This window comes from Pristiophorus japonicus, chromosome 9, assembly GCF_044704955.1.
Source record: "Pristiophorus japonicus isolate sPriJap1 chromosome 9, sPriJap1.hap1, whole genome shotgun sequence".
Lineage (NCBI taxonomy): Eukaryota > Metazoa > Chordata > Chondrichthyes > Pristiophoridae > Pristiophorus > Pristiophorus japonicus.
The window spans coordinates 207,843,277-207,868,462 of record NC_091985.1 but is presented as its reverse complement, the minus strand read 5'-3'; the positions used below and the strand labels follow the sequence as shown (position 1 = coordinate 207,868,462).

Sequence of the window (25,186 nt, the reverse complement as noted above, 5' to 3'; positions counted from 1 at the left end):
TGTGAAGTTATCCACATTTGTAGGAAAAATAGAAAAGCAGAGTATTCTTTAAATGGTGAGAGATTAGGAAATGTTGGTGTTCAGAGGGACCTGGGTGTCCTTGTACACGAATCACAGAAAGTTAACATGCAGGTACCGCAAGCAATTAAGAAAGGAAATAGTATGTTGGTCTTTATTACAGGAGGATTTGCGTACAAGAGTAAAGACATCTTATTGCAACTTTATAGGGCCCTGGTGAGACCGCATCTGGAGCATTGTGTACAGTTTTTGTTATGTCTCAAATAAAGCAATGTGACTGAGTACTGTAGACTTGAGTAAGTGTAACCTTAGCCTCTTTATTCTGACAGCATGGGAGGCCTGCTTATATGCAGTGCTCCCAAGGGATGCTGGGATCCGTTGGGACTCCAGTGGCGGTAGAATGCTGGTTACAAGATGTTGCATACATAACATCACTGCCCCCCAAAGTCAATAGTACACTTATTTACAGGATGAGACAATCTGGGGCTTTCCGCTCCCTAGTCGATCATCTCGGTACAAACACAGGGGCAGGTGAGTTAGTTGGGCTTTCGCTGGGCTGCTGCGCAGCTGGCCTTTCTGGGGATGATGAGTTCAGCTTCGTGGTCATCCGTGATGTCGGATGCCACTTGTTTGTGTATCGGAGGGTCAAAGTTGGTGGTGTCCTCTTCAGGTTGCTCGTGGTTGTCTGTGAATTGTACTTTGGTTTGGTCCAAATGCTTTCTGCAAGTTAGTCCATTTGCAAGTTTGATCTGAAACGCCCTGCTCCCTTCTTTGGCTACAACAGTGCCAGCAAGCCATTTGGGACCATGTCCATAGTTGAGTGCAAATACAGGGTCAAAGCACAAATTTGTCATGCTTTATTAAAGTCAATCATGGTACATGCTTTGTTGATGCCACCTGCCCTCAACATGATCAGGGAGATCAGGGGGGATGAGAGAGAGCCTTGTTTTGAGTGCCCTTTTCATGAGCAGTTCGGCTGGGGGAACCACGGTGAGCGAGTGGGGTCTGGTGCGGTAGCTGAGCAGGACTCGGGACAGGTGGGTCTGCAGGGAGCCTTCCGACACACATTTCAAGCTTTGTTTGATGGTCTGGACTGCCCGTTCTGCCTGGCAGTTAGATGTGGGCTTGAACGGGGCAGATGTGACATGCTTGAACCCATTGTGGGTCATGAATTCCTTGAATTCAGCGCTGATGAAACACGGCCCATCGTTGCTGACAAGGACATCAGGCAGGCCATGCATGGCAAACATCACTCGTAGGCTTTCGATGGTGGCAGTGGACGTACTTACAGACATTATTACATTTTGAATAAGCATCCATAACAACAAAAAACATTTTGCCTAGAAACGGGCCAGTGAAGTCAACATGGTTCCTGGACCATGGTTTGGAGGGCCATGACCACAAACTTAGCGGTGCCTCCCTTGGTGCATTGCTCAGTTGAGAGCAAATGTTGCATTGGTGCAGGCAAGATTCCAAATCTGAGTCGATGCCGGGCCACCACACATGGTATCTGGCTATAGCTTTCATCATTACTGTGCCTAGGTGGGTATGTGTAGGTCGTGTATGAATGTTTCCCTGCCTTTCTTCGGCAAAACCACACGATTACCCCACAAAAGATAGTCCGCCTGAATGGACATTTTGTCTTTGCGCCGCTAGAACGGCTTGATCTCTTCATGCATCTCCGCTGGGATGCTGGACCAGCTCCCATGGAGGACACCATTTTTTTCAAGGGACAGTAAAGGATCCTGGCTGATCCATGTCCTGATCTGGCGGGCTGTAATGGGTGATTTTTTTGTTTTCAAGAGCAAGTCTACCGATTGTGCCCCCGGGGGTGGGCAATGATAGCCGACTGAGAGCATCAGCGCAATTCTCTGTGCCTGGCCTGTGGCGAATTACATAGTTATATGCAGACAGCGTGAGCGCCCATCTTTGGATGCGAGCAGAGGCATTGGTATTAATACCTTTGCTCTCTGAGAATAGCGATATGAGCGGCTTATGATCAGTTTCTAACTCGAACTTAAACCCAAACAGATATTGGTGCATTTTTTTCACCCGTAAATGCATGCCAGAGCTTCTTTTTCAATCATGCTGTAGGCCCTTTAGGCCTTGGACAAACTCCTGGATGCATAAGCAACCGGTTGCAATGTTCCCAATTCGTTTGCTTGTTGTAACACACACTCGACTCCGTACGAAGATGCATCACAAGCTAGCACTAAACGTTTACATGGGTCATACAGAACAAGCAGTTTGTTGGTACATAACAGATTTATGGCTTTCTCAAAAGCATTCTCTTGTGATTTCCCCCATACCCAGTCATCTCCCTTGCATAGCAACACATGTAGAGGTTCTAGCAAGGTGCTTAACCTGGGTAGGAAATTTCCAAAATAATTGAGGAGTCCCAGGAACGACCACAGCTCCGTCACGTTCTGTGGTCTCAGTGTGTTCTTGGTGGCCTCTGTCTTGGCGTCGGTTAGTCTGATGCTGTCTGCCACGATTCTTCTCCCTAAGAATGCAACCACTGGTGCCATGAAAACTCACTTCGAGTATTTCAACCTGAGTCCCACACGATCTAGCCTACTTAGAACCTCTTCCAGGTACTGCAAGTGTTTGATGGTGTCCCGACCTGTGATCAATATGTCGTCCTGGAAAATCACGGTGCACGGAACCGACTTTAGCACACTCTACATGTTCCTTTGAGGAATAGCCACGGCCAATCGAATCCCAAACGGGCATCTATTGTAGATGAACAAACCTTTGTGCGTGTTGATGCAGGTGAGGCCTTTCGAAGATTCCGCCAGCTCCTGCGTCATGTAGGCTGAGGTCAGGTACAACTTGGTGAACGTCTTCCCTCCTGCCAGCGTCGCAAATAGGTCATCTGCCTTGGGTAGCAGGTACTGGTCCTGCAGCAAAAAATGGTTAATTTTTACTTTATAGTCCCACAAATTCTGACCATACCATCGCCCTTAAGAACCGGAACAATCGGACTGGCCCACTCATTGAACTCAAATGGCGCGATGATGCCCTCTTGTTGCAGCCTGTCCAGCTCGATCTCCACTTTCGCTTGCATCATTTATGGCACTGCACGTGCCTTGTGGTGGATTGGTCATGTACTGGGAACCAAGTGGACCTGCACCTTCGCCCCAGAGAAATTTCCGATGCCTGGCTCAAACAACGACGGGAACTTGCTCAATACCTGGGCACATGAGGCATCGTCGATGGACGAAAGTGCTTGGTTGTCATCCCAGTTCCAGTGGATTTTTCCCAGCCAGATTCTGCCGAACAGTGTGGGGCCATCTTCTGGTACAATCCAAAGTGGTAATTCATGCACCGCTCCATCATAGGGGACTTTTACTGCTGCACTGCAATTACAAGGATCAGCTCTTTAATGTAAGTTCTGAGCTTAGTATGAATAGGGCTCAGCTTGGGCCTTTGTGCCTTGTTGCATCACAGCCTCTCGAAGGCCTTTTTGCTCACGACAGACTGACTCGCACCCGCGTCCAATTCAATGGATACTGGACTTCCATTCAGTACAACTTTTAACATGATTGATGGACAATTCGTGGTGAAGGTGTGTACCCCGTACACTTTTGCCTCCTCGATTCGAGTCTCTGGTTCAGTTTGATCCGCAATGGATCGGTCTTCCTCTGCAACGTGGTGGTTTGCAGGGTTTGCAGCTTGTCTGCACATTTGCTGGAGGTGTCCCATTGTTCCACAGCCTTTGCATCCACAACGTTTGAAGTGGCATTGATGAGCTCGATGATCACCTCCGCAGCGCCAACAAGGTGTTAATTACCTCGCATTCACACATGATGCCTGGGCTATCGTTCGGTATTTCAACAGTCAGTAGTTTGTGAAGGATAACCTCATGGCCAAGCCCAAGCACAAAAAAGTCTCTTAACTTTTGCTCCAGGAATCCACTGAATTTGCAATGTCCTGCAAGGCGCCTTAGTTCGATAATGTAGCTCGCCACTTCCTGGCCTTCAGACCATTGACAGGTATAGATAGATACCTTGCCATCAGAACACTTTCCTTAAGATTTAGGTGCTCCTGGACCAGGGTACACAGTTCTTCATACAATTTGGTTGTTGGTTTCACCGGAGCAAGAAGATTCTTCATGAGGCCATAGGTTGTTGCCCTGCAGATGGAGGATCACCCTTCATTTGGCAGCTTTCTCATTCCCTTCCAGCTCGTTAGCCATGAAGTATTGGTCGAGTCGCTCCATGAAGGCTTCCCAATTGTCACCTTCTGAGAATTTCTCCAGAATACCAACAGTTCTCTGCATTTTTGCGTGATGGTTCATTATCTATTACTTGTCGCCAGTTGTTATGTATCAAATAAAGCAATGTGACTGAGTACTGTAGACTTGAGTAAGTGTGACCTTAGCCTTTTTATTCTGACTCCAGAGTGCTGGCATAGCATGGGAGGCCTGCTTATAATCAGTGCTCCCAAGGAATCCTGGGATCCCTTGGGACGCCAACAGATGCAACTTCTGGTGGCAGTAGAATGCTGGTTACAAGGTGCTGGCTACATAACAGTTTTGGTCTTACCGAAGGAAGGGTATACTTAACAGAGGAAGTGCAACAAAGGTTCACCAGACTTATTCCTGACATGGGTGGATTGTTCTCTGAGGAGTGATTGAGTAGACTAGGCCTATATTCTCTATAGTGTAGAAGAATGAGAGGTGATCTCATTGAAACATATAACATTTTTACAGGGCTTGACAGGGTAGATGCAAAGAGGATGTTTCCTCTGGCTGGGGAGTCTAGAACCATGGGTCACAGTCTCAGAATAGGGGTTGGCCATTCAGGACTGAGATGAGGAGAAATTTCTTCACTCAGAGGATGGTGAATCTTTGGAATTCTCTACCCCAGAGCAGTGGAGGCTCTGTCTTTTAGTGCACTCAAGACAGAGATCGAAATATTTTTGAATATTAAGGGAATCAAGGGATATGGGGACAATGCAGGAAAGTGGAGTTGAGGTAGAAGATCAGCAATGATCTTATCGAATAGCGGAGCAGGTTCAAGGGTTCGAATGGACTTCTCCTGCTCTTAATTCTTATGTCCGTAAGTATGTATTTCCTTAGGTAAGGAAACCAAAACTGTCCACAATGCTCCAGGTGTGATCTCACCAGGGCCCCATATAATTGCATTAAGCCATATCATTGCAGCAAAGGGAATATGGAATGATTAAGTGAGCGGTCAAAACAGCAGAAGCAGGAATTTAATGTGGGCAAGAGCAAGGTCATCCACTTTGGACCTAAGAAAGATAGATCAGAGTATTTTCTAAATGGTGGGAAGCTAGGAACTGTGGAGGAGGAAGGGGTTTTAAGTACTTAGGTAAACAAATTACTAAATGCCGATAAACAGGGAAAAAAGGAATCAAACAGGCTGAAGGAATGTTGTCCTTTATCTCGAGGCATGTGGAATACAATGGGCAAAACGTTCTGCTTGTGGCATATGGAGCCTTGGTTAGACTCCATCTAAAGTACTGAGTTCTGCACAGCACATCTCAGGAAAGATGTAATAGACTTGGAGGGGGTGCAGGGCAGATTCATCAGACTAATACACGGGGCTCAGAGGGTTAAATTATGAGGACAGATTTCAAAAACCTGGCTTATATTACCTTGAGTATAGAAGATTTAGTGGTGAACTGACTGAGTTTTTTAATGTTAAAATAAGTTGATAGGGTAGATAGAGAGAAACTATTTCCTCTGATCCAGAAGAAGGGGGTATAACCTTAAAATTAGAGTTAGGTCGTTCAGGCACTGCATCAAAAAATACTTCTTCACACAATGGTAGTGTAAATATGGAACACTCTCCTTCAACAGTCAGTTCAGGCTGGGGACAGTTGGAGCCTTTGAGACAGAGATTGACAGATATTTGTTGGGTAAGGGTATCAAGGGACATGGTGCAAATGTGGTCAGGTAGAATGAAGATCATCATGTCAACCATGATCTCATTGGCTGGGAGAGCAGGCTTGAGGGGCTGAATGACCTCCTCTTGTTCCAATGTAACAGGCTCGAGGGGCTGAATGGTCTGTTGCTGTTCCTGTGTGACAGGCTCGAGGGGTTGAATGGGCCTTCTCCTGTTCCTGTGTAACAGGTTCGAGGGGCTGAATGGTCTGTTGCTGTTCCCGTCTGACAGACTCGAGGGGCTGAATGGGTCTCCTCCTGTTCCTGTGTGACAGCCTCGAGGGGCTGAATGGGCCTCCTCCTGTTCCTGTGTGACAGATTTGAGGGGCTGAATGGGCCTCCTCCTGTTCCGCTGTGACAGACTCAACGGGCTGAATGGGCCTCATCCTGTTCCTGTGAACATGGTCCCAAGGGGCTTAATGGGCTTTTCCTGTTGCTAAGTAACAGACTCAAGGGGACTGAATGGCCTCCTCCTTTCTATCATTCTTCCCTTGTTTCTTACATTCTTTCTCCCTTTCTTTCTTCTTTCATTCGTTCTTTCTTTCTTACTTTCTGTCTTTCTTTCATTCTTTCTATCCTCCTTTTTTCTCTGCCTTCTTTCTTTATATATATATCAGTCTTTCTTTCTATCTTTCTATCTATCTATCTTTCTGTCTTCCTTTCATTCTATCCTTCTTCTCTACATCTAACTTAATCATTATTTGCACCTTCTCCATTGCCCTTTTTAAAATCTAATTTCTCACTGTTATTCTCTTTTATATCCTTTCTGGTCAAAACATGTCCGCTCTGCAAAATAAACCCAACAGGACGAGGCGCCATGAGATTTAACGGCCACAGGTGCTCCCTGCCCCTCTGGGGTTTGTGTCGAGCCCCTCCATCTCTCGGAGTCACTATGCAGACTCCAGCCGCAGTAATACACGGCCGACTGATCCGCCCTCAGGCTAGAGGACTTCAGCTTCAACTCATTGCCACTCGGCCGTTTAGTGGTAAAACTGTCCACTGTCCCCTCTGGATTCACACTTTGTACAGTAAAACATCAACTGTGGCTCCTCCCCGGGTCCTGCCTGTACCAGGACATGTCAGGGTTACTGGGGCCCGTGTCATCGCACTTCAGTCCCACTACCTCCCCGGGAAATCTGGAGAGAGTGGCGGGAGTTTGGCGGATACTCTGTGAGCTCATGTCTGGGAAAGAGACAGGGAGAGGAGGAGGTCAGTGAGCGTGGGCATTCTGGGAATGGGAGAAATACAGAAAGATACATCTTTTATTTTAAGCTGTTCTCTCAATGAGTAAAGGAGCGAGAGCAAGAGGTGGGTGTTGTGAGAAACCAACCAGCTCTTCTCAACTCATTCACTCAAAACATGAAGAGCGTTTCTTGCTTCCTTTCCTTCTTTCCTTCTTTTCTTTGTTTCCCTTCCCTTCTTTCCTTCCTTCCTTCCCTCCTTCCCATATGCCACACTGTCCCATCAAACACTCCCAGGGCAGGTACAGCAAGGGTTAGATACAGAGTAAAGCTCCCTCCGCACTGTCCCATCCAACACTCTCAGGGGAGGTACAGCATGGGTTAGATACAGAGTAAAGCTCCCTCAACACTGTCCCATCAAACACTCCCAGGGCAGGTACAGCACAGCTCCCTCTACATGCTCTGCCCCTTCTGCCGCTAAAACCCTCCAAACTTTTGTCCCTTTCATGCGGGACCAATCCAATGCTGTCCTGTCCCAACTCCCATCTTGCTCACCCCATAAATTTAAGCTCACCCAAACTCTGCTGCCCATAACCCAACTCGCACCAAGTCTCTTTCACACATCACACTTTGTCCATTGAACTACATTGGCTCTCTGTCCAGCAATCTCTCGATTATAAAATTCTCATTCTCGTGTTCAAATCCCTGCATATGGTCACCCTGCCCTATCTATGAAACCTCCTCCAACCCCATGATCCTCCCAGAACTAGGTCCCTCGCTTTTTGAGTTTTATATCAATGATTTAGACTTGAATGTCAGGGTTATGATTAAAAAGATTGCAGGTGATACAAAAATTGGCTGTGCAGTTATAAAGAAGAAGAAATCTGCAGACTGCAAGAAGATAGCAAGCGACTGGTCTGGTGGGCAGAACAGTGGCAATCCAGAGAAGTGTGAGGTAATGCATTTGGGGAAGGCTAACAAGGCAAGGGGATACACAATAAATGGTAGGACACTGAAAAGTGTAGTGGAACAAAGGGACTTTGGAGTGCATGTCCACAGATTCCTGAAGGTAGCAGGTCAGGTTGATAAGGTGGTTAAGAAGGCATATGGAATGCTAGCCTTTATTAGCTGAGGCATAGAATATAAGAGCAGGTGGGTTATGCTTGAACTGTATAAAACATTACTTGGGCTACAACTAGAGTACTGCATACAGTTCTGGTCACCACATTACAGGAAAGATGTGATTGCACCAGAGTGGGTACAGAGGAGATTTACGAGCATGTTACCTGGACTGGATAATTTTAGCTATAAGTAAAGATTAGAGAGACTGGGGTTGTTTTCTTTGGAACAGAGGAGGCTGACGGGAGACCTAATTGAGGAATATAACATTATGAGGGGCCTAGATAGAGTGAATAGCAATGACTTATTTCCCTTAGCAGAGGGGTCAGCAACCAGGTGGCATAGAGGTTTAGAGGGGATTTGAGGACAAATTATTTCACATAGAGGGTGGTAGGGGTCTGGAACTCACTGCCTGAAATGTTGGTAGAGACAGAAACTCTCACCACATGTAAAAAGTACTTGAATATTCACTTGAAGTGCCGTAACCTACAGGCCTACAGACCAAGAGCTGGAAAGTGGGATTAGGCTGGATAGCTCTTGGTCGGCCGGCACAGACACGATGGGCCGAATGGCCTCCTTCTGTGCTGTACAATTCTATGATTGTATGAACTCTGCATTGCTGATTCTCTAGCCCCTTCTGTATCCTCCACTTTCTTCACCCCATCATTGGAGGCCATGCCTTTAGCTGTCTAGGTCCTAATCTCTGGAATTCCATTCCTAAACCTCTCCATTTTGCTCCTCCTTTAAGACCATTCTTAGAAACTATTTCTGACGACACTTTTGGTAACCTGTACTCATGTCTCCTTGTTTGGCTCAGTATATTGTTTTGTCTGATTACGCTCATGTGAGGAGACTTGGGGCAATTTACTAAGTTAACGGCGCTATATAAACAATTGTTGTTGTTATTGTAATGAACAGTCCATCCTGGCCAATCCCCTCTCCACATGTAGTTAGATGGTTTGGTGCATTTTTAAAGATCAGGTGGGTTTAGCTGCAGCGATCCATCTATGTTATTGATCAGACCCTCTTGGTCAGTCTCCCATCTTATCTAGGTGGTTCGATCCATTTACACTGATCAGCGTTTGTCTGTACTGAATCCATTAGTGGTACTGAACCGCTGATCATTGCAGTCCACTGGTGCAGCACAGGAATCCAACCGTGATTCACAACATGTTTATCTGTAAACAGCTCAGGGACTGTTCTGAACAAACGGGCCCTCAACTGCTCCCTGCACAGTTCAACATGTCAGGCTGGACTCGGTCTGTGCCGGAGAGAAGTCAGGATGTGGTGGATCCGAAAGGGGTTACAGTAATGGTAAAAACAAGAGCGAGGGATGTGAGGCATCGCTTTAATATCCCACAGTGCAGATTATCTGCCTTGCTGGGAGAGAATAAACAACTGATTGACCCCTGCAGCGATGAGAGCCCGGACCACAAATGGCAGCATGATGGGAAGGATACAGAGGTAGAGAATATTTCCCCTTTGGATGGTGCCAGCTCCAGCTCCTGGGGTTGTGCTGAATATTCAACTGTCCTGTATTTTTTGTAGGTTTTTGGGGGGCACTAAAATCATGATTTTTACAAGTGCCCCCTATAAAAGGGGAGGGGGACACTAAAACCCGGCAATTAAAACAAATTAAACTTTAAAACATATAAAATCAAATTAAAATTTGGTTGCTGGGGTGACGAGGCACTCCAGTCCCTCCGGTGCCCACCTCTCGCGGAAGGCCGCGAGTGTACTGGTGAACACCGTGTGCTCCATCTCCTGGCCCGGATGTAGGCGTGGAAGAGAGGCAGGCAGTCAGGCTGAACAACCCCCTCGACCGCCTGCTGCCTGGACCGGCTGATGACATCCTTGGCCGTGCCCAGGAGCAGTCCTACGAGGAGGCCCTCGGATCTACCAGCTCCCTTGACTGTCCTGTTAAAAAAAAGCATTCCCTTCAGCTGCCAGGGCGAAAGAATGAGTTGACACTGAAACCCCGCCTGGGAGTAAGAAAACCATCAGCTCCAGTTTTATTGGTCAATTACATGTCGTGATGAAACGTGCCCAATTCATTCACGAGAACCTAGTCCAATGTTCAGTGAATCCATAAAACTCAGAACAAACCATTGTGTGCTTTCCGGCAATCCAAACAATACAATAAAATGGGCATTGAGTCGGCGGCAGTCGGGTTGGGAGGATGTGGTGAGCAGACTAGAGAAAGGCTCTCAACCAGCAATCATACAGCGGGCCAGGGGAGGGCGCCAAAGAGCCGCGCCGGCCCGAGGCAGGTACAAAGACCCACTGGTGGGGAAAAACCAATCTTACAATATACAGCGGGCCAGGAGAGGGTGCCAGAGAGCCGAGCCGGCCGAGGTAGGTACAGTGACCCACCGGTGGGGAAAGACCAATCTTACAATATACAGCGGGCCAGGAGAGGACGCCATTGAGCCGCGCCGGCCCGAGGCAGGTACAGACTCACCGGTGGGGAAAGAGCCCGAGGGCGGTTGAGTCCTTACCAGCAGATGGCGCCAGAGAGCCTCGCCTGCCACAAGTACAGTGACCCAGCGGCAGGGAAAGGCCCCGAGGGCGGATCTACCCTTATAGGGCCTGGGCGGTGCGGAGAAAGAACAATGAATGAAGGGAACATTGGGCAAGTCACGTTGCTCCATTCGGAGCCTGCTCAACCTGATTTACTCTGTGTGCTCTGTCTAGGCGCTACTTTACTCCTGAATACGGAAAGACAAACATCTGTCCCGGGGTTGGATTTCATCCCTTGGCTCACAGCCACCCAGAGTGATCCCGCCGTGATCCCAGCAGAGTTTTCTCCGGGTTTCCAGAATCCAACATGTGGCGGAAGCACATGGTCCAGTTACCGCCCGATATTGGGATCCTGCCTTGGGTGGGGGCGGGGCGGGGAATCTGGTGGTGAGATCACTGCAGCAATGACATGGCAATGCAGCATTTCGGTTGTGAAACTTTCTGACCACAGCAGTGTCTGAGGAAGCCAGTTCCTCTCACACTGAAGCCTCACATTCACACACTCTTCGGCTTGTTCTTACTGTGTGAAATACAACACAGGACCAACTGGCCTCATGGTCCTGAGGACAAAAATCAATGGAGAGCACAGCCCAGGACCAGTGGGAGGAGGTTGTCCCTTGCAGTGAGTGTCACCCCCAGCTCCACCTGGAGTCCGCTCCAAGTGTTGGTCACTCTCTGGGTGGAGAATAATTCCTGAGATTGGTCCTGAGTTTATCTTCGCTCAGTGTTACCCCATGTCCCAGAGTCCTTCTCTCACAATTTAACTTAAAGTGATGTTTCGAAGTCCCACTTTTCCACCCGCATAACCACCTTGTTCCGAGCTCCTTCCAGCTTCTCCTTTTCAGTCAGTGAAGCCCATGTTTCCCCAGTCTATCTCAAACCTTAGGCCTATGACACCAGCATCAGCCTCTGTCTCTTGTCCACACTGCCTCCAGTGGCTGGAGGTCTCCACAGTGTCTTGTGGATAATGAGCCATCCAGAAATGGCCAGGACTGAGCAGACATCCCGCTAAACCTCTGGATGGAAATCTCCTCGCAAACAGCAACCTGCCGAGTGGTGAGAGAACTCCAGCAGTGGGGGATAGAGGAATATAAACAGTGACAGTGAATAACAATTGGGGTCCAAGTGTGAGGAGCTAGTGTCTCAGAGACTGGGTGAGACTGTGGACACATAGTGTCCCAGTGTGAGGAGCCAGTGTCTCAGAGACTGAGAGCAGGAGCTGTTCCTGGAACCAGTCTGAAGTCCTGCTGTGAAATTAAATCTGGACCAGGTCTGGCTCGGATCATCTTCCTGATCCATTAGGGCAGAACTGCCAGCAACAAAGATACAAAATCTTTAACAAGGAACATTTTAATCATAATTCCAATTTAACCTTCTACAATAATACATGATTGAGAGTCAGAAACAATAAACTGTTCCGTGTTTTAGAATCGAACAGAACCCATTGTCTCCCCGGTTACATCAGTTATCGCCACGGTCCACATGAAGGAAGTCTCGGTGTCTGCCCCATGTCTCCCTGCACTGTATAGAGGGGACATGTTGTGCTGGGATTGGTAAGCTCCATCCCTCTAGTTTTATTATCTCATAAAATCAGCGGCAGTTCTTTATATTATCGGCCCACCCCACAGAAAATACTCCCGACCCTGCAAAACATCTGCCTGAGAGAGACCACAATGGGGCTAGTGTGGGGAATGAAACCATGTTGTACTGGGAGGCTCTCTGAGTCTGTGTCTGAGGCCATTGTGATGCCTTTGGCTGATATTACAATGCCATCCCAGCAAAGTGTTAGAGTTTGAAAATTACACCCCGGGAGATGCTGGGTAGATTCAGATTATTGCAGATTGACTCGAACCAGTAAACTCAGAAAGTCCAACAATGGGTGAAAGCCCTTTGCTCCGGGCTGTAAAAGCGAACATTTTCCTGCCGGAATCACTGGCCATGGCGGGGAGCTGCTCAGCTTTGTTCAGAGTGGCCAGAGATCAGTGAATTCGGTGAAGAGGGTCTGTGACCAAGCGATCCTGGCGCTGAATTTCCACCAATCAACACTGCATCTCAAAGTCTCATTCACCTGTGGACAGACTACAAGAGCTGTTCCCATGTGTTCTGAATCTCCGGGACTATCCGTTTGTGCATAATGGTTTATCGGGGATATTTCCTCTCTTTAAAGAGCCGTGATAGAATCCTTCACCTTGCACTCCTTAAATGGTCTGTGGGGATCCACTGCAGCGCCTCACGGGAGCCGTCAGAGCCATCAAGGCCTCACTCACAGTTTTACTCCTGTGCTCTCAGCCCCACAGGTTTAACTCTATGAACGGTAAGTTCTGGAATCTAACCCTTTTTAATCGGTAGTATTTCTCTATTTGGAGTTAGAAACATAGAAACATAGAAAATAGGTGCAGGAGTAGGCCATTCGGCCCTTAGCCTGCACCGCCATTCAATGAGTTCATGGCTGAACATTCAACTTCAGTACCCCATTCCTGCTTTCTCGCCATACCCCTTGATCCCCCTAGTAGTAAGGACCTCATCTAACTCCTTTTTGAATATATTTAGTGAATTGGCCTCAACAACTTTCTGTGGTAGAGAATTCCACAGGTTCACCACTCTCTGGGTGAAGAAGTTCCTCCGCATCTCGGTCCTAAATGGCTTACCCCTTATCCTTAGACTGTGACCTCTGGTTCTGGACTTCCCCAACATTGGGAACATTCTTCCTGCATCTAACCTGTCTAACCCCGTCAGAATTTTAAATGTTTCTATGAGGTCCCCTCTCATTCTTCTGAACTCCAGTGAATACAAGCCCAGTTGATCCAGTCTTTCTTGATAGGTCAGTCCTGCCATCCCGGGAATCAGTCTGGTGAACCTTCGCTGCACTCCCTCAATAGCAAGAATGTCCTTCCTCAGGTTAGGAGAGCAAAACTGTACACAATACTCCAGGTGTGGCCTCACCAATGCCCTGTACAACTGTAGCAACACCTCCCTGCCCCTGTACTCAAATCCCCTTGCTATGAAGGCCAACATGCCATTTGCTTTCTTAACCGCCTGCTGCACCTGCATGCCAACCTTCAATGACTGATGTACCACGACACCCAGGTCTCTTTGCACCTCCCCTTTTCCTAATCTGTCACCATTCAGATAATAGTCTGTCTCTCTGTTTTTAACCACCAAAGTGGATAACCTCACATTTATCCACATTATACTTCATCTGCCATGCATTTGCCCACTCACCTAACCTATCCAAGTCGCTCTGCAGCCTCACAGCATCCTCCTCGCAGCTCACACTGCCACCCAACTTAGTGTCATCCGCAAATTTGGAGATACTACATTTAATCCCCTCATCTAAATCATTAATGTACAGTGTAAACAGCTGGGGCCCCAGCACAGAACCTTGCGGTACCCCACGAGTCACTGCCTGCCATTCTGAAAAGTACCCATTTACTCCTACTCTTTGCTTCCTGTCTGACAAAGAGTTCTCAATCCATGTCAGCACACTACCCCCAATCCCATGTGCTCTAACTTTGCACATCAATCTCTTGTGTGGGACCTTGTCGAACGCTTTCTGAAAGTCCAAATATACCACATCAACTGGTTCTCCCTTGTCCACTCTACTGGAAACATCCTCAAAAAATTCCAGAAGATTTGTCAAGCATGATTTCCCTTTCACAAATCCATGCTGACTTGGACCCATCATGTCACCTCTTTCCAAATGCACTGCTATGACATCCTTAATAATTGATTCCATCATTTTACCCACTACCGATGTCAGGCTGACCGGTCTATAATTCCCTGTTTTCTCTCTCCCTCCTTTTTTAAAAAGTGGGGTGACATTGGCTATCCTCCACTCTATAGGAACTAATCCAGAGTCAATGGAATGTTGGAAAATGACTGTCAATGCATCCACTATTTCCAAGGCCACCTCCTTAAGTACTCTGGGATGCAGTCCATCAGGCCCTGGGGATTTATCGGCCTTCAATCCCATCAATTTCCCCAACACAATTTCCCGGCTAATAAGGATTTCCCTCAGTTCCTCCTCCTTACTAGACCCCCCGACCCCTTTTATAACCGGAAGGTTGTTTGTGTCCTCCTTTGTGAATACCGAACCAAAGTACTTGTTCAATTGGTCCGCCATTTCTTTGTTCCCCGTTATGACTTCCCCTGATTCTGACTGCAGGGGACCTACGTTTGTCTTTACTAACCTTTTTCTCTTTACATATCGATAGAAACTTTTGCAATCCGTCTTAATGTTCCCTGCAAGCTTCTTCTCATACTCCATTTTCCCTGCCCTAATCAAACCCTTTGTCCTCCTCTGCTGAGTTCTAAATTTCTCCCAGACCCCAGGTTCACTGCTATTTCTGGCCAATTTGTATGCCACTTCCTTGGCTTTAATACTATCCCTGATTTCCCTTGATAGCCACGGTTGAGCCACCTTCCCTTTTTTATTTTTATGCCAGACAGGAATGTACAATTGTTGTAGTTCATCCATGCGGTCTCTAAATGTCTGCCATTGCCCATCCACAGTCAACCCCTTAAGTATCATTCGCCAATCCATCCCAGCCAATTCACGCCTCATACCTTCAAAGTTAGCCTTCTTTAAGTTCTGGACCATGGTCTCTGAATTAACTGTTTCATTCTCCATCCTAATGCAGAATTACACCATATTATGGTCACTCTTCCCCAAGGGGCCTCGCACAACGAGATTGCTAATTAATCCTCTCTCATTACATAACACCCAGTCTAAGATGGCCTCCCCCCTAGTTGGTTCCTCGACATATTGGTCTAAAAAACCATCCCTTATGCACTCCAGGAAATCCTCCTCCACCGTATTGCTTCCAGTTTGGTTAGCCCAATCTATGTGCATATTAAAGTCACCCATTATAACTGCTGCACCTTTATTGCATGCACCCCTAATTTCCTGTTTGATGCCCTCCCGAACATCACTACTACTGTTTGGAGGTCTGTACACAACTCCCACTAACGTTTTTTGCCCTTTGATGTTCTGTAGCTCTACCTATATAGATTCACATCATCCAAGCTAATGTCCTTCCTAACTATTGCCTTAATCTCCTCCTTAACCAGCAATGCTACCCCACCTCCTTTTCCTTTTATTCTATCCTTCCTGAATGTTGAATACCCCTGGATGTTGAGTTCCCAGCCCTGCTCATCCTGGAGCCACGTCTCCGTAATCCCAATCACATCATATTTGTTAACATCTATTTGCACAGTTAATTCATCCACCTTATTGCGGATACTCCTTGCATTAAGACACAAAGCCTTTAGGCTTGTTTTTTTAACACCCTCTGTCCTTTTAGAATTTTGCTGTACAATGGTCCTTTTTATTCTTTGCCTTGGGTTTCTCTGCCCTCCACTTTTCCTCATCTCCTTTCTGTCTTTTGCTTTTGCCTCCTTTTTGTTTCCCTCTATCTCCCTGCATTGGTTCCCATCCCCCTGCCATATTAGTTTAACTCCTCCCCAACAGCACTAGCAAACACTCCCCCGAGGACATTGGTTCCGATTCTGCCCAGGTGCAGACCGTCCGGATTGTACTGGTCCCACCACCCCCAGAACCGGTTCCAATGCCCCAGGAATTTGAATCCCTCCCTGCTGCACCATTGATCAAGCCACGTATTCATCTGAGCTATCCTGTGATTCCTACTCTGACTATCACGTGGCACTGGTAGCAATCCCGAGATTACTACTTTTGAGGTCCTACTTTTTAATTTAGCTCCTAGCTCCTTAAATTCATTTCGTAGGACCTCATCCCTTTTTTTACCTATGTCGTTGGTACCAACGTGCACCACGACAACTGGCTGTTCTCCCTCCCTTTTTAGAATGTCCTGCACCCGCTCCGAGACATCCTTGACCCTTGCACCAGGGAGGCAACATACCATCCTGGAGTCTCGGTTGCAGCCGCAGAAACGCCTAGCTATTCCCCTTACAATTGAATCCCCTATCACTATCACTCCCCCACTCTTTTTCCTGCCCTCCTGTGCAACAGAGCCAGCCACGGTGCCATGAACTTGGCTGCTGCTGCCCTCTCCTGATGAGTCATCCCCCTCAACAGTACTCAAAGCAGTGTATCTGTTTTGCAGTGGGATGACCACAGGGGACCCCTGCACTACCTTCCTTGCACCACTCTTCCTGCTGGTCTTCCATTCCCTCGCTGGCTGTGGACCCTTCTCCTGCGGTAAGACCAACTCGCTCCACGTGCTACTCACGTCATTCTCAGCATCGTGGATGCTCCAGAGTGAATCCACCCTCAGCTCCAACTCCGCAACGTGGACCGTCAAGAGCCGGAGGTGGATACACTTCCCGCACATGTAGTCGTCAGGGACACTGGTGTTGTCCCCGAGTTCCCACATGGTACAGGAGGAGCATATCACGTGACCGAGCTGTCCTGCCATGACTTAACCCTTAGATACACTTAAATTGGCGACAGCAATGTTAAAAGTTACTGACTAATAAAGAAAAAGAAAAACTACTCACCAATCAGCAGCCAATCACTTACCACGTTGGCTGTGACGTCACCTTTTGATTTCTTTCTACTTCTTTTTTGCCTTCTCTCTCAGCTGGAGCTGCACCGGTACCTGGACTGCTGAGCCTTTTATAGGCCGCTGCCTCTCTCGACGCTCCCCGGACTGCTGAGCCTTTTATAGGCCGCTGCCTCTCTCAACGCTCCCCGGACTGCTGAGCCTTTTATAGGCCGCTGTCTCTCTTGACGCTCCCCGGACTGCTGAGCCTTTTATAGGCCGCTGCCTCTCTCGACGCTCCCCGGACTGCTGAGCCTTTTATAGGCCGCTGCCTCTCTCGACGCTCCCCGGACTGCTGAGCCTTTTATAGGCCGCTGCCTCTCTCGACGCTCCCCGGACTGCTGAGCTTTTTATAGGCCGCTGCCTCTCTCGACGCTCCCCGGACTGCTGAGCCTTTTATAGGCCGCTGCCTCTCTCGACTCCCGCCTCTCTCGAGTTCCAGCTCCTACTCACTCCCCTAGTTTACCAGGTGTTCACCGATCAGGTATCCCTTCATTTCTTTGCGATGGTTATTTTCCTCATCCTGTGATCCCGGGTCTACAGCAGAGGTCACAGCCCATGGTTATAATGGAATGGACACCAGATTGGAAAGTCTGTCATTCTATATTCGCCCTTCTGTCTGTTTCCTCTTCCCCACACAGCTGAAAGAGTCAGGCGTATTTGCATTTCCAGGAACACAGCCATTAGTCAGTCTTACCCTCCTGCCCATAACACAATTATTCTCAGTCCATTTATCGAGTTCCCCCCAAACACTCCGGGACTCTGGCATTACAATGTGGTACAATCCAAACAACAATGCCTTGTTATTATCTCATGTGTGTCCTTAATGTGAACCATTACAACCCAGAATAGATGGCAGTTACACTTAATCTGGGTGGCTGGGGTTGTTTTTAATATTTGTTAACAGACCGGTTTTTGTCTATTTGATAACATTCCACCAGTGCACCATGGCTGCAGTGTGTACCATCTACAAGATGCAGCAACTCGCCATGGCTTCCATCACCTTGACCTGGGCTGGGCAATTATATGGGCTGGAGGGCCACTTAACAAGTTTTGTTGAGCTGTTGAGGGCCACCCACCAATGTTGGCCCTAAAGTGCGTGGCCGCACGGTCACGCAAGAATCACGGGGTCCTGCACAGGCCCGTCCCCAGCTCCTGTCACTGGAAGAGACACTGCGCATGTGCGGCTGCCTAGTGGCCGAGCAGCAAATTTAAAGGGACCGTGTGCGGAAATAAAATTAGAAGGAACATTTGATAAACATGAACATTGCATAAACATAAATTCAGATAGTAGTCAGATGTTATCTTACATACACAACATGTAGTCGATACCGCCTAGAAATGAATCAAAGATAAAAGTTGAAAATGTTGTGGTATCTTCTGGGCTCTGTAAATCATCATCATCATCATAGGCAGTCCCTCAAAATCGAGGAAAACTTGTTTCCATTCTAAAAGTGAATTCTTAGGTGATTGAACAGTTCAATATGGAAATTACAGGCTCTATCACAGGTGAGACACACAGTCATTGAAGGAAAGGGTGGGTGGGACTGGTTTGCCGCATGCTCCTTCCGCTGCGTGCGATTGGTTTCTGCATGCTCTCGGCGATGAGGCTCGAGGTGCTCAGCGCCCGCCCAGATGCACTTCCTCCACAAACGATGGTCTTTGGCCAGGGACTCCCAGGTGTCGGTGGGGATGTTGCATTTTATCAAGGAGGTTTTGAGGGTGTCCTTGAAATGTTTCCTCTGCCAACCTTGGGCTCCCTTGCCATGTAAGAGTTCCAAGTAGAGCGCTTGCTTTTGCGGTCTTGTGTCAAGCATGCGGACAATATGGCCCACCCAATGGAGCTGATCGAGTGCGGTCAGTGCTTTGATGCTGGCGATGACAGCTGCAAGAGAAATGCAGGAAACAGCATCAGCCCTTGTACATGGCCTTCTTTGACCTTACAAATGCCTTTGACACTGTCAACCGCAAGGGACTATGGAGCGTCCTCCTCTGCTTCGGCTGCCCCCAAAAATTTGTCCATCCTCCTCCTGCTCCACGATGACATGATCCTGACTAACGGATCCATCACAAACCCAATCCACGTCTGGACCGGGGTCAAGCAGGGCCGCGTCATCACGCCAACCCTCTTCTCGATCTTCCTCACTGCAATGCTCCACCTCACACTCAACACGCTTCCCGCTGAAGTGGAACTAAACTACAGAACCAGTGGGAACCTGTTCAACCTTCGTCGTCTCCAGGCCAGATCCAAGACCGTCACAACCTCTGTGACTCAGTGCTGTGAAACAGAACTGCATCTCTTTCGAGCCTGTGACAGCATCAATTTCTCACCTCAGTCATCCTTATGTCCCTCTGCAAAGATTACTAATGCCGTCCCAATTGGTGACAGATGAGAATTATCCTGCCGTCATACTCTGGGTACCGGGAGAGGAAAGATGCAGCGCCAGTCACTTTCTTCAGTAAAAGATCTGTGGAGATGAGCAGCCATGACCCCACTCTAAATTGAATACGGCATATTCTAGTACGCAGTGCATTCTGGGTATGCAAGTCCGCCATTGGAGCCCAGACTCAGGGAACGGATGCTTTTAATCGGCCGGGGATAATTGATTTCTTTTAATCGGCCGGGGAGAATCGATTTTGCGAATTATTTTGAATAAAGTATTACTATGGGTTTTCCTTGGCTGCAGTTCGAGTCTGTCTCTGATCCATTAGAAGTGAAAGTGGATAGATGAATGTACAGCTCGAGCTCCGGCTCGCGTTCTATTTCTGTCCCATCCAGCGGGCCGGATAGAATGACTTGGCGGACTGGATATGGCGCACGGGCCAGATTTGACCCACCACTGCTCTACACTGTCTCATCAAACACAGCCAGGTTACGGACAGCTTGGCTTACATACAATGTAAAGCATATTTAAACTACGCATCAAACACTCACAGGTCACGTACAGTATGTGTTAGATACGGTATTTAAAGTGGCCATAAAACACTCCCACGTCAAGTCCAGCACCAGATAGATACTGAGTAAAGCTCCCTCTAATCTGTCCCATGAAACCCGCCCAGGTCAGGTAAAGGTCCCTCTACAAAATCCTATCAAACACTCCCAGGGCAGGTACAGCACGGGCTCGATACAGCGTAAAGCTGTAAATGAAGAAGACTGGTGAGGGAGCGTCTGTAAATGGAGAATTGTTGACTGGTCAGGGAGTGTCAGGAAATGGTGACATAAGATGTGAAATTAGTTATTTTCTGTATCATTTATCATTTTTTTGATCTGATTTAGTAAAAATCCTCCACAAATATTGTATATGACAGGGTCGAGAGAGAGAGGAACCAGTGAGTGAACCCAGTCACTATTTCTCCTTGATTTACAGATTCCCTGTCCAGTCACGATTTTCCTTCATTTAGACACTCCCTGACCAGTCCCCATTCTTCCTTTATTTGCAGATGCTCCCTGACCAGTCCCCATTTCTTAATTTACAGACGCTCCCTGACCAGTCACCATTCCTGCTTCATTTATAGATACTCCCTGACCAGTCACCATTTCTCATTTATAGACGCTCCCTGACTGGTTTCCATTTTTCCTTCATTTAGAGATGCTCCCTCACCAGTCACCATTTCCAGACACTCCCTGACCAGTCAACAATTCTCCATTTACAGACACTCCCTCACCGGTCTCCTTCATTTACAGACGCTCATTTCCTCCCTCCCCTGGAGTTTGCCGCGGGGCCACTTTGTGGACCTTTCTGTTGTGGCTTTAAACAGATGAAACCCTGTGGTGTGGAGAAAACATTGCAACATTTGGTAGTGAAATGGATTCATTCAGGAGAGACAGCAGGGATTATTTCAGAAAATAACACAGTGTAGTGAGAAAGGAAATGCAGTGGATGTTGTGCAGATGGATTGGTAAAACGTGTTTGATAAGGTGCTGGACAGAAGGCTTGTTTATCAATTAAAGGCTCACAATATTAAAGGGAGTGGGGCAGTGTGGACAGGAAGTTGGGTAAAAGGCAGAAAGCAGAGAGTAGTGGTTAATGGATGTTTTTCAGACTGGGGGAATGTAAACAGTGGTGTCCCTCAGGGTCAGTGTTGGGACCATTGTTCTTAATATAGAGACAGGATCTGGACTTGTGGCACACGATCAAACTTTCCAGATGACACCAAATCTGGGACCATGACCGACTGTGAGGACTGCCAGTAACTTCTGTGTGAATATACAAGTTAGTAAATGGGTCTGGTAGATGTTGGATGAAATTTAATGCAGAGAAATATGAGGTGATATATTTTGGGAGAAGACAGTGGTTGGAAAAGTAGATTTAATGGTAAAAATGTAAAAGGAGTAGAGTGGAACAGTAAAGAGATGTCAGATTCTAGCTAATGCCATGTGATATTAATTAGCGGGTTTGAGAATCCAGTGTCAGCAACTTTAATACGAAATATAAGATGAGCAGATTTTCTGCCCAGTACCGTATCTTGTATTGATTCATCAATCAGAGTAAACATGCAAGTCCCGTGTGTTCACAGTAACTGACACGAGGTCAGCCCGCTGGATGGAACCTCAGGCACCCTGAGCTTGATCTCCGGTGTCTCCAGTCCAGACTGCCCCCTTACATCAGTCTCCCCTCACTTTTATAGCCTGCAGTGATCCATCCCTGGCTTCTCTGCTGGGTTTTGGCAAGAAGCAAGGAAAAGACAGCTGGAACTTGAACACATTCCCTGGATCCCAGCAGATACTTTTCTTCAGTAATGTTCTTAATATCCCTAAAATACTCTGCCTACTGTTAATTATATTATTTCTTATAGTTTCACAATTATAGGTATAAACTTCGCACATTATAATCTAATCTATTACCCCCTCTGGTTTAAGCTTACATTATGGTCAATAACAGACAAACCCTGTTCTTTCCCCTGATCTGATTAGAATTTCCAACTAGCCGATTCTGTGGATCGAATGTCTTACCAGTGTTGCCATGGGTCTGCTAATTCCCACGGGCAGATCAGACAAAGTGCTTTTAGTGGGAGGTCCAGCAGTGAAAATGAAACCAAACCAAAGGGAATAAATAAAGATTTAAACCAAAGGAACAGGAAATGGAAAAATGGGAAAAAAACACAACTGGCCGAAAAGTGGGATTAATTTTCCCAAAAGGTCGATCCAGACAGTTAGAAACTGCTCATGGTGACTGTGTGCCTGCAGGACTCGGCTTCACTCCAGTGTTTAAAGGCACAGAGCTCTGACCTCACACCCAGGGGGCAATGTGTGGGAATTCCAGGAGCAGTGAGGACACGCCCGGAAATACCCCAGAGCAGTGAAAGCCCACTGGGCCCCAGCACATGCTCAGGGGAAACCCCAGGAAAGGGGAAAACCAGCGTGCCCACTCTGAACCCGGTTTGTTGCTCCCTCTCTGCCCAGCACTGCCTGCACCCACGGAAGTGGAACTTCAGCCTCAGTATTACAAGTTTCATCGGTTACAGGCTGGAGAGAGGAATAGTTCACACTGACACCAAGCTTTGTGATCGGTTCAGTCTGCATATGACTGACGGGCCCTTTTAAGTGGTCACGTTTTCAAATTCCCAGTAACTCTAATCCCAGATATAAGAGAGGGGAGATCTGTGTTTAAATCAAAGAGTCTCCTCAGAGATTCTTTGAGAGAAGGAACAGGTCAGCTTTAAACACCGGAAAGAGAAACTTTTTTTAGAAATTTCCAATTAGCAGTTTTTGACCAATAGCGACTCCCAAGGGATGGGGAATTCTAGAATAAGGAGAAACTGGTCATGATTTGAAAGGTATTGAAGGATTCGAGGAGCTCTTACATTTGGGATATTTATTTTGTCTACTCGAGATAACAGACTCCTTGCTGTGAATATAAAGTTGCATTATTGGGCCATGATGTATTTACTTGTTTATATTTGGTTAAATATATTTTCTGAGTGGATTTAAATTCAAGACAATGTTTGCAGGTGTGATGCTCTATTCACACATCGAAGGTGAGAGAGATGCTGTGGGGCACACACAAAGTCCAGTATCTGAAAGTGATTAACAGACTGGGTTTTGTGTTTCGTGATCCCGGGCATGTTACCGATACCATCGCTGCATCCCAAGGCTCGGAGAGGCAGGCTGGGAGGTATGGAGAGCTGGGACTTGTCCATGAAGTAATTGAAGGTATGAAAACTGAAATAAAGTAGAATTAGAAAGGAGAAAAGACATCAATTAGTCTCCTCTTATCTTGGAGACATTAAATATCGACACACTGTGTTATTTGAAATATCAAAATATTAAACTCCAGCTCAGTTAAAAGATTATCAACACCAGCAGAAACAAACTCCAACAGTCAGAATGAACACGATTCAATCCAGGATGTGATTAACAGCAGCAACAACAGCAGAATCCAAACCTTGCAGTCACTTGTGAGCTCGCTGGTGTCTCAGTAGGTGGGGTGACTGAGTGAATCCCTTCCCACATTCAGAGCAGGTGAATGGCCTCTCCCCAGTATGAACTCGCTGGTGTTTCAGCAGGGTGGATGACTGAGTAAAACCCTTCCCACATTCAGAGCAAGTGAACGGCCTCTCCCCATTATGAACTCGTTGGTGTATCAGCAGGTCCGAAGACTTTGTGAAACCCTTCGCACATTCAGAGCAGGTGAATGGCCTCTCCCCAGTGTGAAATCGCTGGTGTATCAGCAGGTGAGATGACCGAGTGAATCCCTTCCCACAGTCAGAGCAACTGGACAGTCTCTCCCCAGTGTGCACTCGCTGGTGTGTCAGCAGTTCAGATGACTGAGCGAATCCCTTGCCACACATGGAGCAGGTGAACAGCCTCTCCCCAGTGTGAATTCGCTGGTGAGTTACAAGGTGGTATGACCGAGTGAATCCCTTCTCACACACTGCGCAGGTAAATGGTCTCTCCCCAGTGTGAACTCGCTGGTATGTCAGCAGGTCAGATGACCGAATGAAACCCTGCCCACATATGAAGCAGGTGAATGGCCTCTCCCCAGTGTGAACTCGCTGGTGTGTCAGAGGTCAGATGACCGAATGAAATCCTGCCCACATATGAAGCAGGTGAATGGCCTCTCCCCAGTGTGACTGCGCTTGTGCCTCTCCAGGTTAGATGATAGATTGAAGCAGTGTCCACACACAGAGCACATTTACCGTTTCTCCCCGCTATGAACGGTGCTTTTAGCTTTCATGTTCAAAGGCTGATCATATTTCGGTCCCGATGTATCGAGTAACTCCGTGAGATCTTGACGTGACATTTGGTTTGAGATTCCCGTCTGCAAATCCTCCCCTTTTGACACCCTGTAAAATGAATTTCAAACAGTAAACGGAAGGTTGAGAGAGAACCTACCAAAACATAAAGACAGGTTGTGAAATTGAGCTTCATGAATCTGGTCATTTGTCGGGCTGGCACTGGAGAAATGTCACCAAAGAAGCTGTCAGATTGTCGTTAAAAATCCAACTGGTCACTAGTGTCCTTCAGGGAAGGGAACCTACCTTTCTTGACAGTCCCACATGGGAAATTATTGGTCCTACTGGGCTCAGAAGTACTGGGGGTTAAACCCAGCAACTTCTCCATCTCCACTCCAGCTCAAACTGATGCAACAAACAGACCCACACAGGAGGCCCAGGATCGACCTCCGCATCCAGCGCTCACCCCAACACAGAGCAGCCTGCTGTATAAATGCAAGTTGTTGTTTTCCTTGTGTGGGGGAGATGCTGCCCCCGGGGCTTCCTGGTGCCGGAGCCCTGGCCGCATGGCTGCCAGGCACTGCGGCTCTGGCTCGGGGTCTGAGACCTGCACTCGGTGTTGCTGAGGCCGCGATCGCTCTGCTCAGTCTCCGGGAGCCGCTCCACGCAGGAAGGCGCTCTCCGGGATCAGCCCTTCCCGTGCGCTATCCCCCTGCTGATGGAGATAGGGCATATTCCCC

The 25,186-nt window shown here is 47.6% G+C and overlaps 1 protein-coding gene across 1 annotated transcript in view; it reads right to left on the bottom strand.

Moving 5' to 3' along the window:
* The window catches only part of LOC139273549 (zinc finger protein 850-like), a 700,279-nt gene that overhangs the window by 94,963 nt on the left and 580,130 nt on the right, over positions 1 to 25,186 (bottom strand). Inside the window, exon 7 of the mRNA XM_070890500.1 lies at positions 23,668 to 24,271. Coding sequence (XP_070746601.1) covers positions 23,668 to 24,271 — 604 coding nt within the window. The remainder of the gene's footprint in view (positions 1 to 23,667; positions 24,272 to 25,186) is intronic.